The sequence below is a fragment of the Sinocyclocheilus grahami genome, unplaced genomic scaffold, assembly GCF_001515645.1.
Source record: "Sinocyclocheilus grahami isolate Dianchi unplaced genomic scaffold, SAMN03320097.WGS_v1.1 scaffold5.1, whole genome shotgun sequence".
NCBI lineage: Eukaryota > Metazoa > Chordata > Actinopteri > Cypriniformes > Cyprinidae > Sinocyclocheilus > Sinocyclocheilus grahami.
In genome coordinates, this window is record NW_015505184.1 from 5,681,320 (window position 1) to 5,696,814 (window position 15,495).

Here is a 15,495-nt window from a genome sequence, read left to right on the forward strand (position 1 = left end):
ACAGCGTCACACAAGGTGGGCTAGAGTGAGCGGCGGCCGGCTTGAGTGAGCAGAGGCCGGCTAGAGTGAGCGGCGGCCGGTGTATTCGACGAAGGAGCGGCAGGCGAGCTTGCGGCAACCACATGTGACGACCCCGGGCTGGACTCCGCTTTGTCCACGGTGAAAGCCGATCCACAGCGCAAAGTTGATGCATTTCCTCAGTGGCCAGCACGGATCAGCTATAGGCATGACGAAGCGGATATCGTCCTCTTTTGGAAGGCCAAACAAAGTAGTTTCGCTTTCACAATGAAACACACAGCGCCTTCACGACATGGCGGCGGCGGCAACAACAATACTACAGCGAGAATAAAAGTTACGCTTTCTTTCTTTGTGTGAACATTATGCAAATCTTCCCACATTGTGACGTAGACATGTGGGGGCGTGTTAGAACGAGCCGTTTTAGGTAGGCGTGGTTGACTCTTAACTTTTATAAAGAATATCTCTTTGGATTTGAGACTTTAGTCTTTGCAACTTTACAGATCTTCTTTATGCACCAAGAGCTTGTAACACTCCAAAGAGAAAAGAAAAATTGAAATCGCATCATATGACCCCTTTAATTTTATAACGTTTATATTTATGCTTTAACTTCTACAAGCTTAAATTGAGTACCAATATAGAATTTACTTTTTGTTTTTTTTTAATTATTGGCTGAACTAACTTTTTCATATAGCAATTACATTTGTTTTTCTGTAGTATTTACTTCACCAAATAATCATTTTTATCAGTAAGTAGAATAAGTTGACATGTAGTTGCAAAGCTTCTTATTGTCAGCAGAATGTCTAAAGTGGACTATCGAAATTAGTGTTGCCATATGTTTTTCCAGCAGGAGAGATTTGCATATGTAAGATGTGTATCATTACCGTCTTATGAGTTTTAATTTATCCAAATGTAATTTGGGTTTAGCTGTGTGTTTGGATCATTACTGAGATTATGGTTTACCCATGAGGCTAGCAGATATTAAAGTGCCGCTTAACCCTGAATGGTTTCTAATTGTGCTATGCCGTTGTGTGAAAAATATCAGCCTGGTGGTGTTCAGTGAGCCCACTTTTCTCTGAGAATAATACTAAATCCCTATCACATGATATTATAATAATAGGATTAGGAGCAGGAGGTATTTGGGAAATTGGGGTCGCTGATGGAGCATCAATTGCAGGTCCACCTGCTGATTACAGGCACAAATATGTGAAATTAACCCTGGGGTCCAAACGTGTTTCTTAATTAATATCTCATTCATGCCAGTACTTCATGCAGTCACTGAAGTAATTGTCTCTTCAGTGCATTTGAATGTGATATGAGTGTTGGTCAGAATGAGAGAATGAAACTTTGGTGAAAAGCCATTTTCATTGGTGAAGACACAAACATCCTCATTGACTGTAATGTATTTAGTTTCTTTGAAGATTTCATAATATATTTTTGTAATGAACCATCTGGAGAGATGTATTATACACGCAATTTTACTCTTTGTCTCTTCACAATATTTGAATGTGATTTGCAGTATACTGTAGTAATTTTTTTTTCTAATCTTTAAGAAAGTTAGTTGCGTTGCACTACTGTGTATTTTCAGCACAAACTTCCGTGACCTGTAATTAATTTGATATGAAGAGAATCTTCTCTCTGCTGTACTGAATGCTTAGCTGAGTTTTGAAAATCTTTGTTGTCAGACAAACAGAGAGTTAGCTAGAAGCCCTGCAGCCCTGTAGAGCAGTTTATTTGGCATTTTACCTCATTATTATCATTATGACTCGAGTCAGATTGAAACGGCAAACATTTCTGAATGTTGTCAATTTGAGGAGTCTTTGGCATTGACTTTGGCATGAACTAATGGGAATGTTTTACTGTCTTCCTAATAATACTATGATACTAAGATAAATTCCTAGATTTTTGCTCTTGTAGAAGTAAAACGTGCTTTCAAAATCTTTGCAAAGAGGCTGTATGATGCAACACCTTGTTATTGAAATATACTTAAGGCATTCAATGAAACTTTTCGACAGTTCAATGAAACCTGAAACCTATGGTTTTCAAACCTGTTTGATTTTTCAATAAAAAATTATGTCACAGTTCATTGAAAGATTAAATGAAACAGTTCAGTGAAAATTCAGTTCAATAAAACCATAAAAAAATCATGAAAGCATCTCATATTCCAAAATTGTAAGTCATCTGAAGCCATATAATGTATAAAGTTTTACATTTAAGTTCTTTATTATTGAACATACTGTAAGGAGGGAGAAATTACCAATGAAGCACAATTTTCTGTCTTGTTTCTCACATAAATCTTTTTTTATCTTTTCAGAAGTCTTGGAATACAGAGCATGATTCATATGGGCTGTGTTCAACAGAAGAAATCAAATTATATTAGTTTGCCTTGAGTTGAACTCCTTTTTGGAGCACTGTTTCTTTAATAAACATTAATTGAAACAATGTATTATAAAATTTTTATATACATGAAAAATCTGTGTGTGAAGAACCCTGTTTCTGATCTTCATCGCAACACTTTTGTCTTGTTCAAAAGTTTTTAGACTGTGTGTTCATGTATTATTAGGAGAGACATGTTTTCATGTATGTGGGAAGGGATTTTGGGACTGTATATTGTCCATCATTTGAATGATTCCCCCTGTTACTGCATGTTTTCTTTCAGAGCGAGGGTCCAAGGGTCACCTAGTCCTGACTGAGCTAGTTGGTGTTCCTCTTCCTCCATCTGTGTCCTTCATCACTGGCTACGAGGGTTTCCCTGCTTACAATTTTGGGCCTAATGCTAATGTAGGTCGACTGACCCAATCCTTTGTACCTGAGCCCTTCTTCATGGACTTTGCCATTATTGTCACCATCAAGCCCTCCAACTCTCGAGGAGGGGTTCTGTTCGCCATCACAGATCCCTCCCAGATGATCGTCCACTTGGGCTTGGCGCTGACACCTGTGGAGGATAAGACCCAGAGGATTGTACTTTATTACAGCGAGCCAGGGCTTGCAGACACCATGGAGGTGGCTTCCTTTAAAGTGCCTGATATGACACAGCAGTGGTACCGCTTTACGCTGACGGTCGAGAACGAGGAGGTTCGGCTCTATATGGATTGTGAGGAGTACCACAGCGCCCCCCTGAAGAGAAGCCAGCAGCCCCTTAGCTTTAAGCAAGGCTCAGGTATCTTTGTGGCAAATGCGGGCAGTACTGGCCTGGAGAGATTTGTGGTAGGTCACCATTTTACATTTTTTCAAATCTCAAAAACCTTTTCCTAATGGGCTTTATCATTTATCAAAGTTTAAACACCTCACAAAACAGAACGAAATGTAAAAGAAGAGCTGAAACCATATTGCCTGGGGTCTTGAGCATATGTACCTTCAGTAAATCGACTGGCTCACACTGAAAGACAGTTTTATCATTTATCATTGATCCATGATCAAAAATTGCTAAAGGTTATTCACAGCTACCTGGAACAAAGAAAGAGTGTACAAGTACAAACTGTTCAAAAAAGGCAGTGTGCTTTCATTCTGATAATGTTTACTGTGATTATAAACTGACATGGATGGTATATTGACATGACATTTCAATTTATTGGCATCAGTTGATATTGAATTATGCATTGTCATTTTCCCATTTTTTAATGCTTACATTGCCTTCGCTATAATCTTAAAGTGAATGTTTAAAAACATTAATAATACTGTTAAATTTAATCTTTAGAACATTTTATGTTAAATATAAATTTCTCATACTATAAATTATAACGTTGTGATGCCTAAATTCACTTTTAGATTTTAGTGTTTTATTTTTATATTTGTTGAATGTTATATTTTATTTAGACAAAATAGTACAGAATTTTAATATTGTATTTTTTTTATTTTCTATTGAAGCCCATTTCTGACACATAAGAATAAAAATCATGATTTATTAAATAAAAAAATGACATAAAAAGTCTGATTTAGTACTTAAGTTATGAAAGCCACAGTTAGGAAATAAAATGTCAAAAATTGTGAGATAAGAAGTCATAATTATGACAAACCGATTTCAGCCAATTATCGGTGCATATCAATGTTTTTAAAACATTTAAAATAATATATATATTAAAATACATAATTTTGACTGTATACAATGATAAGATAAAACATTACCGTACAAAATCATTAGTTGACTATAAATTAATTGTTCCCTAATTTATTCACATTTACATTCTACAACACCCACCATACCAAATTTTTTTTTATTTTTTTTTTTTTATATTTTGATTCTGACAATGTCCTCTGCCACATACAGTATAAACCAATTCCATGAGATTTTGTCTCATGTGTTGGTGTGTTGTGTTTAGGGAGGCTTGTTGTCATGAAGAAGACTTCAGGAAGGTTGAATCCTTTGTGTTAAGTGGCATGCTAGATGGGCCTCCTTCAAGGAAAGAGAAGCAACTAACAATGAAACGCTCACCTACAGTACTGTACACATACAGAGAGAAATAATGCTACTTATAGACCTGGCTAAAACCCCATAGGTCCCAGGTTCAGACTTGCAATTACTGTTGTATTCTCTTGTAAATGCAAAAAAAGTCAGTTTTGTTGTTGAGATTTTATTCTCTCATATCTCCCTTCAGAGGTAATACTGATGAAAATTACTGCGTTAATATGTGTTATCTGTAATGGTTGTAATTGAGTTTTGCTTGTCATTGTTTTATGGTTGTTTGGACTAGGATGTTTCCTAATGCCTTTAATAATGAAAGTAGCTGATGGCCGTCATAAATCTCAGCTGTACTTGAATGAAAGTGTGGCTAAAAGAACCCATTAAATCCTAATGAGTAAAGCAGGAGGTGCTTCATCTGAAAGCCTGCTGATAACTGAACAAAATGTATTACCTTCCCTTAAGCATTTCTGGCACATCCTGAACGCTGTCTACTGCTGTTAGAATGAAAATAACAGAACAAATCTCCTCCTGACAGTAGTTTACAGCTCCAGGCAGCACTTGTGTGTGAACATGATTGCAGTGTGATTAACCACTTGGCATTCTGCAAATATACACAGCAGTCTTGTACACAAACAATTTGGTTTTGTTTTAAACGGCTAAACAACTAAACGTTTTCTTTCTCTGACTCTTTCTATCTCATTCTGTCAGGGGTCTATTCAACAGCTGGTAATAAAACCGGACCCTAGGGCAGCGGAAGAGCAGTGTGAGGAGGATGACCCCAGCGTGAGCGCATTTTCATTATCCTCTCTGTCTTGTTCATGTTATTTGTCTCAGAATATTATTACACTGTCCTTGGCTGTTTTATAGAGTAGTATGGCTGGCACTCCCTCTTGTGGTGGAGTTGCTGGTGACGCTCGTGATGTTTTGCAGTTGCAGGCCTCCGGGGACAGAAGTGGTGATGGTGATTATGATGAAGAAGAACATGGGAGACATGAAGTAATCTTCGGTCAGACAAATGTGAGAGAAGACAAAGAAAAGGTTTGACAGAAGCACTTCATTGCACACATTACATTACATTTCTATTAACCTGATTAAATTAAATAAAAATATATATATATGTATATCTATCAACCCAGTTACATAGTTTTGCCATGTAAATGTGTCTAATTGTTTTCAAATGTGCCATTTATTAAAGCCATACATTATCCAGGACCATTATGCCATTTACAGATTATATGTGTTAGAAGGATTCGCTTACAATACTGTTCAGAAGTGTTATTTATTTATTTATTTATTATTGTTTTATTTTTGTTTTTGAAAGAATGCATTAAATTGAGCAAAAGTGTTATACTGATACAAAAAAAAAATCTTTTGAATGTTGTTATTCATCAAACAATCCTGAAAAAGTCACAGTTTCCACAATAATTAAGCAGCACAACTGTTTTCAAAATTGATAATAATCAGAAATGTTTCTTAAGCAGTAAATCAGCACATTACATTGATTTCTGAAGGATCATGTGACACTGAAGACTATGCCATCACAGGAATAAACTGTTTTAAAACATAAACCAATCTTACTGATGCCAAACATTTGACTGGTAGTGTATGAATAACTTTATAATGTATTATATATACAGGATTCATATAAAGTGCTTTCGGATCTTGAATTAATTTGACTTTTTTTTTTTATTATTTGCACAAATGCATAACATTCACAAATGAATAGATGAGCATGAAAGAAGAAATCGTTTTCATATTTGTTTGTCTTGTTATGTGTGTGTTTGTAGTCAATGTAATTATTTCTTTGTTGACATTATGCTGTATTTATCTTGCCAAACAGGAAGCAAAGCGATTCATTCTCCCTCTAGGGAGTTGCGTTTAGTTACAATATTCAAAGGAATCAAAAGGGTTTAAATCTTCTGTTCTCTCACAGAAACACGTTACAGAAAGAACATCATTTATGTATCAACACTGATCCACTGATTGCTGTTTTACTTTACTAGTGCACTTTAAATGTGAAGAGAGGCCTTTTTTTAATGCTAAATGTATAGCTCACCCAAAGATGAACTGTATGTTTTGCTTTCTTGCTTGGAACACAAAAATGTTTTTGCAGAATGCTCCTTCTAATGAAAATGAATGGGCAAGGGAGTTGCTGAACTCCAAAAAAATACACTATATACAGTATATAACACTCTAAAGCAATATGATAGCTTTACATTCAAATATATATTCAAACATGGCTCTCTAAAACATGTAATGGAAGGAGTGACGTTAATACAGATTGGTCACAAGAGACATGAAAACCACTTGCAAAGCTGCTGTGATGTAATGCATTGCAATGCATGACAGGACTGAACCAAGACAAATTGTTTCCCTGCCAGGGATTCACCAATTTCTACAGTCCCATGTTAATGTAACAAGTGTTCAGAATTAAAACTATAAATATGATCAAAATGATTAAATAAGTTATTGCAATGAAGTCCAAATAGCAATGTGTAAAGTTGTTGTGAAAATGCATTACATTTAATAGTTACTTTAAATATCAGAGGGCGCTTCAAGGAAAATAATGTGGGCATAGGAGTTCAGTTGACAAACAAGGTTGGGACCTCTGGTTTGAGCAATCTGACATGTTAACTCTCAACTCAACCAAGTTTATTCTAACTAACAATGGAAGACGTGGGTCAGATAGGAGTGATAGTAGTGTTTAGAAACCTGCTAGTCTGTGTGGTGCTACTACTAATTACACACTTTACCTTTAAAAAGTTTTATAAAATACTGAAGCTTTTTAAATAAAAAATCATTAGGATATTAAGTAAAGATCATGCTCCATGAAGATATTTTGTAAATTTCCTACCATAAATATATTAAAACTTAATTTTTATTTTGTAATATGCATTGCTAAGAACTTCAGTTGGACAGCTTTAAAGGCAATTTTCTCAGTATTTAGATTTTTTGCACCCTTAGATTCCAGATTTTCAAATAGTTGTATTTCGGCCAAATATTGTCCTATCCTAACAAACCACACATCAATGGAAAGCTTATTTATTCAACTTTCAGATTATGTATAATCTCAATTTCCAATTTGTATAAATCACTCAAGTTCCAAAAATCGACCCTTATGACTGGTTTTGTGGTCCAGGGTCACATATATGTTGTAAGAATGTAATCAGTTGATGTATTATTGCTTGCAGACATATAGACCCACATATCCTGTCCAAGCTCCGCCCACTGTGTCACCTGACATGGACGAAGGGGAGTTTTCAGGACATGTGACCCCGATAGACGAAAGGCTGCTTAGAGGTGAGAGGACACTCTTTAATTAAGACAAAAAAAATTGCTTTATTTTACCTATTTCGTGAATGTTTCATTTTCAGCAAATTACTATTAATATTGGTTGTTAATCCTTTCAGGGACTTATAAAACAGATGAAACAGGGGAGAGTACAGGGGATGTAAGTATTACACTTTATTTCCTGTTGTAAAAAAAACGGATACTTATTTTTGAATTAACTGACTTCTGTAGTACAGTATATGATAGTTGAAATGACGTAATAGTCCTGCATACTCAATTATAGAATTATAGTATCTCTTGAACTGTCTCAGAGTTCTGGCCAGGGGCTAAAAGGGGAGCGTGGAGAACCTGGACCTGCAGGCCCCCCAGGACCCCCCGGATCTCCTGGACCATCTCTCCCACCCACACATTCAGGTCAACCTGGACAGAGAGGCCCTCAAGGTCCAATGGGTCCACCAGGAAGACAAGGCAGACCAGGGAAAGATGGACAACCCGTATGATTATTTCCTCATGATGATGAGACAATATTGAATGTGCTACTTCTTCTTATTCTTTTTGAGACTATGTCTAACCTTTTGTCTATAAACATAGTACTATAGACCATTTCATGCCCTAGCAGTATAGATTGAGTGAACTAGAATTTTTTTATCTCTTGCCTATGTTTTGCAGGGACACAAAGGTGAAGAAGGAAAACCAGTGAGTAATAATTTGCTTACATATGGACAGTTTTAAAATACTGGTATGTGTACAGATGAAGGACAGTACATTCAGTACAGTGTTGCACAAAGTTTGCTGTGCACATATTACAATTGTTAATTTAATAATCCTTTTTGGTAGAACTCAAAATAAGAAACATATTTGATTCTTTAGAATTATAAGAACAAAAAATTTAGGTTGCACCTTATTTTACAGTACTACACTTATCTGTACTTACACTGTACTTCCTGTGGGTTAGGGTTAGGTTTACGGGTAAGTTCAGGGTTACCTACAGCAGTTATTACCCAGTTATTGTAATTATTATAAAAAGTGCATAGTATGTAGACTAAATGTACACGCAGAACAGGACTGTAATGAAGTGCTACCAAAAATGCCTTTAGCAGTGCTCAGAGATGACCAGATGACATTCAAATAGAACACACAGGTTCCTTTTTGGTCTTCTTACATTAAATTGAAGAAAAGTAAGACTTGATTCCTGCAATTTGTGAACCAAATCAAATTAGATTTGTATTACAAAAAAAAACAAAGTAAGAAAACAATTGTGGAAAAAAAATCTTATTTTCTTCCTTGTACCTTTTTTTTCATTTACACTACTTTTGTATTCACACAGTTTTGTATTGCACAATATCTGACTATTCACACCCCATTTTATGTCTAATTTGCAGAATTTGAGTTTAATCCACATTATTTTTAAGAGCAGGCCTTAGCCATTTTTAACTTGAATGTGCTTCCGGAGTCAGCCACTTCCAGTTATTTTAGAAGTACAAAAACAGTCTGTTATACTGCTTGATGTTTCAAACAGGTATTTGTTATATTATTTTAATTATCACAATCATAAACACACTGGTTTGTAGCATGTTACTGCACTTTGTTATTCTACTAGTTATTTACCTTTACCTACAGCAGCTAAAAAATCTGATTCAGAAGAAATAATTTACTTTCAAGTTGAAAATAAGGAGGATAGAATGTAATAGAATTTCATGGCTTCATGTTTACATCTGTCTCCACTGATCTTAATACAATGTCTCTTTAATGCAGGGGCAGAGAGGACCTCCAGGACTTCCAGGATTACCTGGAGAATCTGGAGTCAAAGGAGAAAAGGTGAGGGATAATGCAGTTGTGCCAAACATGTCTCCCAAACATGTGATTATCCACAATGCCTCAGTACAGCGAGAACTTTTTTTCAAACTCAAAAGCAAAAGCTTGTATTTCATCCTATTTAACTCTTTTTAGGGTGATTCTGCAGTTGGTCTGCCTGGTCCACCAGGGCCTCCCGGACCACCAAACCAATCCAAACCAATTAAAGTTCCAGTAAGTATATTGCACAAACTGTGTGGCTTTAAGTATTTCATATTGGGGGAAAATGCATTTGTTTCCAAAGCATGTGATTTGTAACTGCACTGTTTCTCTGTTCAAAAAAACCATACATCTCAATAAAATATCTCAATACAAAATCACTTAACACTATTTAGTGACTTCGTTGCTGATGGAATTAATGAATTCCTGAACCTCTTAAGTCTGCACCTTCTTAATCTCCTTTCCAATGGTAACCTTTCAAATTCTGGATTCAAAATGTGTGTTGTATTGTTTAGAATCTTATATGCCTCTCTTAGTAATGATTTTTCGTGCAAGGTCTGGAGATAAGAATGTTCCTTTATGCCCATGATTTTCATGGCTACTGTAAATCTTATGTATTAAGATGTCAAGTTACATTTATATATATAGCAGTTTATACAATACCGCTTTATAGTAATAAACAGGAAAATACCAGGACTGATGTTGCAAAATTAATCAAATATGAGATAAATTCAGATTCTGCTGTAAAGCATCTCTAAAAAGACAATAGTGTCGTTATTAATCTTGAGTTCAATGTTGGTTCAGTTAAGTTCAATAACAGTGTCAATGTTGCAAAATTTGTTAGTTATGAAACTAATGTAATTCAGCTCAAACTGTCCATGCTGTGCATTCTGCTTATTAAGAACATATCTCCATTTTTAATGACAGTATGGATTTGATGCTCTCGGCTCTGGATTTGAAGATGTTGACATTGATACAGAACGTCTTAGAGTGAGTAAATCTGCCTGTGTTTTGACAATATTCTTACAGTACTGTATTTAATGACATTTAACATTCAGGTTAGGGTCAATGTATGCCACTATAAATTATAATGTCATATTCTAGGGTCCACCTGGTCCTCCAGGGCCTCCAGGGAAACCTGGCCCTCCTGGTCCTAATGGCCCCTTAGGGGCTTTGCTGCCTGGACCACCAGGCACCCCTGGCAAGGATGGCAGAGATGGGCAACCTGGACTTCGTGTGAGTATGATCTCTCTTCAGTTTACATTTCATTACAATTCATATCTCATCTGCTTCTCCTGTTGGCCCTGTCATTTCATATTACATATGATGTCTAATGCACTCAGACAACTTGAAATGAAGCCATGTAAAAAGATAAGTAACTCAGACCAGCAGATAAATTATTCATTCCCCATCAAGCACTTGTTAAGATTTCTAAGTTGCTAAGTGATGGTTGTATCACGGCTTTTAGCTTATTCATGTTGTCTTCTTTCCTTCTCTCGATTGCCCAGCTATTTGAGGACTGGTTTAGTGGGTCTGGCACTGACTCTGGAATTGACTCAGGTTTTGGTAAAGGACAGGCATTGCCCTGGTTCGTTCAGGTCACTGAACCAGTAGTTTGGAAAAGACAGCATTTTCTCTCCAACAATATCTGCTTGTCGACATTTGCCTGAATGCAAACTAAGATTTGGATTAGTTTACATTGTTATATTTTTGCATGTATTTTCTCCAGTCAAATACTTGCTATAGCTTTACATCATACTTTACCCCTGACATATAGCTAATAGAGGGTTGTTAGATCAGTTTATGTGGGAGTACAGATTTAATAGTAGAGGAATAATGAGGTATACAAACATACATCAAAGCTATTTCTCAGTAAAACTGTAGCAGTTTTGCAGTTTGAAAGAAAAACAACAGCAGTACAGGTTGAAAGGTGATGAACACACAGGTTGCATTTCAGGACAGCTTGAAACTGTGCTGCCTTTTTCTGAATGTTGGAGAAAATCTGTCTTTTTATTTTGAACTGTCTACTTGTACTAACAGCAATGGCAATTTTAATATTATGTTTAGACATAACATAATTACATACTGGCATTAGACAAAATAATGTGAATGCCCATTATTACAGGGGTTAATATAATTTGTGTAGTCTTCTGTTGAAAAAAAATCAAACAAATGTTGCAATTATCTTTTGTTTTTTTTCTTTTCCTTGTTTTCTTTTCTAGTTTGTATCTCAGTCTAGTAGTTTTGTTCAGTAGTGTTTAGTAAAAGCTATGGGTGAAATGGACTTTCAGACGTTCAACAAGAACAAATCATGGAAGCCTGTTTAGCAAGAGCGTCTGTAACCTAGCCAGTCCATTTGTTTGGTGTTTTAAGAGCAAGAGTCTTTTTGATTATGACTCAGTGCGCAAAGCATGGCAAGACTTCATCCGTGAAGAAGAAAAGCGGGTGAAAACTGAAAGTGAATAATGAGGGCATGTAAGCGCTGAGAAGGATTGGTTTAAAAAGACCAAAGTGACAGCAAGCCTCAGTAAATAAGTGAAAAAGTGCAATTGCTAAAACTTTAATCACAGATACCAATGCGAAAATGTAAAAAAAGAAAAAAAATTGTAAAAAACAGGTCATAAAATTTTTACCAAGATGAACTTTAACATCTGCACTGGCCAGACAAATCACCTGACTTGACTTTTATCAATCCACTGTGAGCAGTTTAGGACAGAAAAGTGAGAAGCATATTCCATCCTTCAGGATCTCTAAAGCAACTGGCAGATATTTTTATAGACAATATTCAGCTAGAGACTATTTCGCTAATGGTGGTACAACACCATAATAATGAAATATTGCCTATTTCCCAGATGTTCACATTATTTTGTCCAACCCCTGTATATAAACATATCACAACACAATGAAAACATGTATACTATTTTTAATTTAAAGCTGCAGTCCGTAATTTTTTTTGGTTAAACATGATTCAAAATCAATATTTGAGCAAGTACATAACCAGCCAGTGTTCAAAACTATCACCTTAAAAGTATAACAATAATAATAATCTGAACGGTTTGATGTGATATGAGCTAACCGATCTTTAGATTTAATCACCATTGGTAGTGAGATTTATGGTAATGCTTTTTTCCTCAGTTGGTCAGAACAAACGTGGCAGACTTGTTACTTGTTCAGATGGCAATATCTGGTGAAAATTCTTATTTGGGGTCATATTCCAAGACGTAGGCTAGAATCTGTGATTGCGAAGTACAGTAAACCACACCGTTGCTGTGACTGACTGTCACACATACTCTTCAGAACATAGATTCATCTGCTGGAGCTGCGCCCACTCACAACCCATGCAAGCTAGATAATTCCTCACCCAGCTGCAATTCCATGTTTTTAAACAGAGATGGCGACAAAGAGGCAAAACTTCAGCTTTAAAGTAGTTTGTCTGTATAGATCAGGGGTAGGCAAGTTCGGTCCTAGAGAGCCGCAGTCCTGCAGAGTTCAGCTCCAACCCTGAAAAAAACCTCACCTGCCTATAGCCTTAGTAATCCTGAAGACATTGATTAGCTTGTTCAGATGTGTCTGATTAGGGTTGGAGCTGAACTCTGCAGGACTGCGGCTCTCTAGGACCGAACTTGCCTACCCCTGGTATAGATGCTGACTTTCATGATGTATTATGGTATTGAAACATGTCATAAGCTGGCGTTTTAATGTGTTTGACCTTTAAAGGGGCTTCCTGGTCCGGATGGCTTAACTGGACAACAGGGTCCCAAAGGAGCAAAGGTATAAAAATGGCCTCATCTTGAAGAAAGAACCATCTCAATGTCATATAAAAAAAATATTGTTATCCTTAAAAATGTTGATTTTCTTTCACAGGGTGAACAAGGAATGAGAGGGCCCTCTGGACCTAAGGTATCATGTTTATAACTGCACATTTATGATGCATAATGGTGGGGTCACATTTAACATTGTTTGACTAATTTTTCCTGGACGAAATCCAGGCATTTTAATAGAAATCTATGCAATCAGGAATATCGAATGAGGAATTTCACACAGAATTTGCAACAGGTTCAAGTTGCTAATGCAAATTCTGTGCTTTTTGTTTTTGTTTCATTCTTCTTCTTAAGGGTGAAAATGGTGACCCTGGCCTTATTGGTCCTATGGGACCGAGGGGTGTACCTGGACCACCTGGCATTCCTGGTCCTCCTGGCCCACCAGGACCTTTAAGCAATGACATGATGAACACTTTGAAGGTCTGAAAATATCACCAAAGGATTTTTCTGTTTTTAGAGACTCATTGGTGACTAACCACCTTTTTGGGATTTAAATGCAGGACGTTACGGTTAACAACAGACTATGCTAATGGTTCATCTGAAACATAACGGTACATGGATAATCAGATCTCAAATGTTTCTTGAAAACCTATACATAAATACAGGTCAAGTTTGCCCAGGCTTGTAGGTCCTGTACTTAGTGAATGATTATTGGAAAATGTGCTCCACATCGAAGGCCAAACAAAACAGGCTAAATTCACATGACATGAACAGGACAATTCAAGTGTTCTAATTTATTCTCGGTTATGAAATTGTTTTAATTTTCAAAGTGGATCTTTTTAGTTTAAAAAGTAAATCAAACCCTTAAAAGAGAACTGTATTGGTTTTGAGATAATATTGATTCTTTGAGGTAGAAACTCTTCTAACATCACTTTTCAGGATCAGCACACCATTTCATCCATTCGGAGCCTTAATTAATTTTTCTTAAGCTTTTGAGTGGGTATTGCTTCTATACTCATTAGTCTAAGGACAGGGGATGTTTTATTCCGACAGGATTTGGAGGGTTCTGGTGAAAGTGGATTGTTTCTCGGAGCTGGAATTTCAAAAGGCTATCATGTAAGTGTACAAAAGCATCACTACTATTGTGTCATCCTCAAATTCTATTCACATATTCACATTGTGTCATTGCATGCTACATTGGCCAGAATTCATTTTCTTTGTGCACACAGAATTTGTTTGTTGACTGGACCTAATCTGAGTTTTTTTTTCTCCTCTACTCTTTTTTTAAGGGGCCTCCTGGTATACCTGGCCCACCAGGACCTCAGGTGTGTTTATCCTCTAAAATATTAAGCATGAATTTCAGATTACGCGGGGGATGCAGGGGACTTTTAATAGCACGTAAATTCGCCCCCCGCACTTTTTCGGGCAAGTGTGTTCGCATAGAGGTTTTCAAGAGCCGTTGTGAATAAATATAGATTTAAATTCAAAGAGACAGGATAGTCTGTGCATGATCTGATGTTTTATTCGGACCCAGAATAAGGCGAGATGAACATCATGGAGCGCAGAACACTCTGTGCAGTGTATGTTTCATTCATAATTGAAGCCGGAGGGCACTCTCACGCAGAAAGTCCTATGAGGAAATTCCTAATATGGACAAAAGCGTCCAGCTATTGCTGTATGAAAACAGTTGTTTTCAGAAAAACAGAAACGTTTGGAAACATGAAGACATTAAACATACGATTGCGACAATATGGTTTATTTGTGTTTGTCACGTCATCTCCAGGTAATAAATAAAGTATATGAACAATGCAGTGCTAACTGACATAGGATTTATTACAGTATTGAAACTATTGTGCCTTATTATGTGATAAAAAAAGTGTTTGTAGTATAGAAGCAAATCATTATTATTGGTTATTGTCCAGCAGTTATCTGATTTCTAAGCCAATTAAAAGCTAGAAATGAGAGAAAAATTAAAGTTGACTATACACTACCAGTCAAAAGTTTTTGAACAGGAAGATTGTTTATGTTTTTTAAAGAAGTCTCTTCTGTTCACTAAGCCTGCATTTATTTAATCCAAAGTACAGCAAAACAGTACAATTTTGAAATATATTTCAAATAACTGTTTTCTATTTGAATATATTTTAAAGGGGTCATATGATATTGCTAAAAAGAACATTATTTTGTGTATTTGGTGTAATGAAATGTATTTATGCGGTTTAAGGTTAAAAAAAC

The 15,495-nt window shown here is 36.1% G+C and overlaps 1 protein-coding gene across 3 annotated transcripts in view; it reads left to right on the forward strand.

Annotated features, from left to right (window-relative positions):
- The window catches only part of col15a1b (collagen, type XV, alpha 1b), a 45,760-nt gene that overhangs the window by 14,713 nt on the left and 15,552 nt on the right, over positions 1-15,495 (forward strand). For all 3 annotated transcript variants that reach the window (XM_016272192.1, XM_016272173.1, XM_016272183.1), the window contains 16 exons: positions 2,675-3,222; positions 5,126-5,200; positions 5,348-5,455; positions 7,609-7,717; positions 7,828-7,868; positions 8,020-8,202; positions 8,378-8,404; positions 9,464-9,526; positions 9,659-9,736; positions 10,430-10,492; positions 10,607-10,738; positions 13,220-13,273; positions 13,367-13,402; positions 13,618-13,743; positions 14,317-14,379; positions 14,553-14,588. In XM_016272192.1, coding sequence (XP_016127678.1) covers positions 2,675-3,222; positions 5,126-5,200; positions 5,348-5,455; positions 7,609-7,717; positions 7,828-7,868; positions 8,020-8,202; positions 8,378-8,404; positions 9,464-9,526; positions 9,659-9,736; positions 10,430-10,492; positions 10,607-10,738; positions 13,220-13,273; positions 13,367-13,402; positions 13,618-13,743; positions 14,317-14,379; positions 14,553-14,588 — 1,742 coding nt within the window. The remainder of the gene's footprint in view (positions 1-2,674; positions 3,223-5,125; positions 5,201-5,347; positions 5,456-7,608; positions 7,718-7,827; positions 7,869-8,019; positions 8,203-8,377; positions 8,405-9,463; positions 9,527-9,658; positions 9,737-10,429; positions 10,493-10,606; positions 10,739-13,219; positions 13,274-13,366; positions 13,403-13,617; positions 13,744-14,316; positions 14,380-14,552; positions 14,589-15,495) is intronic.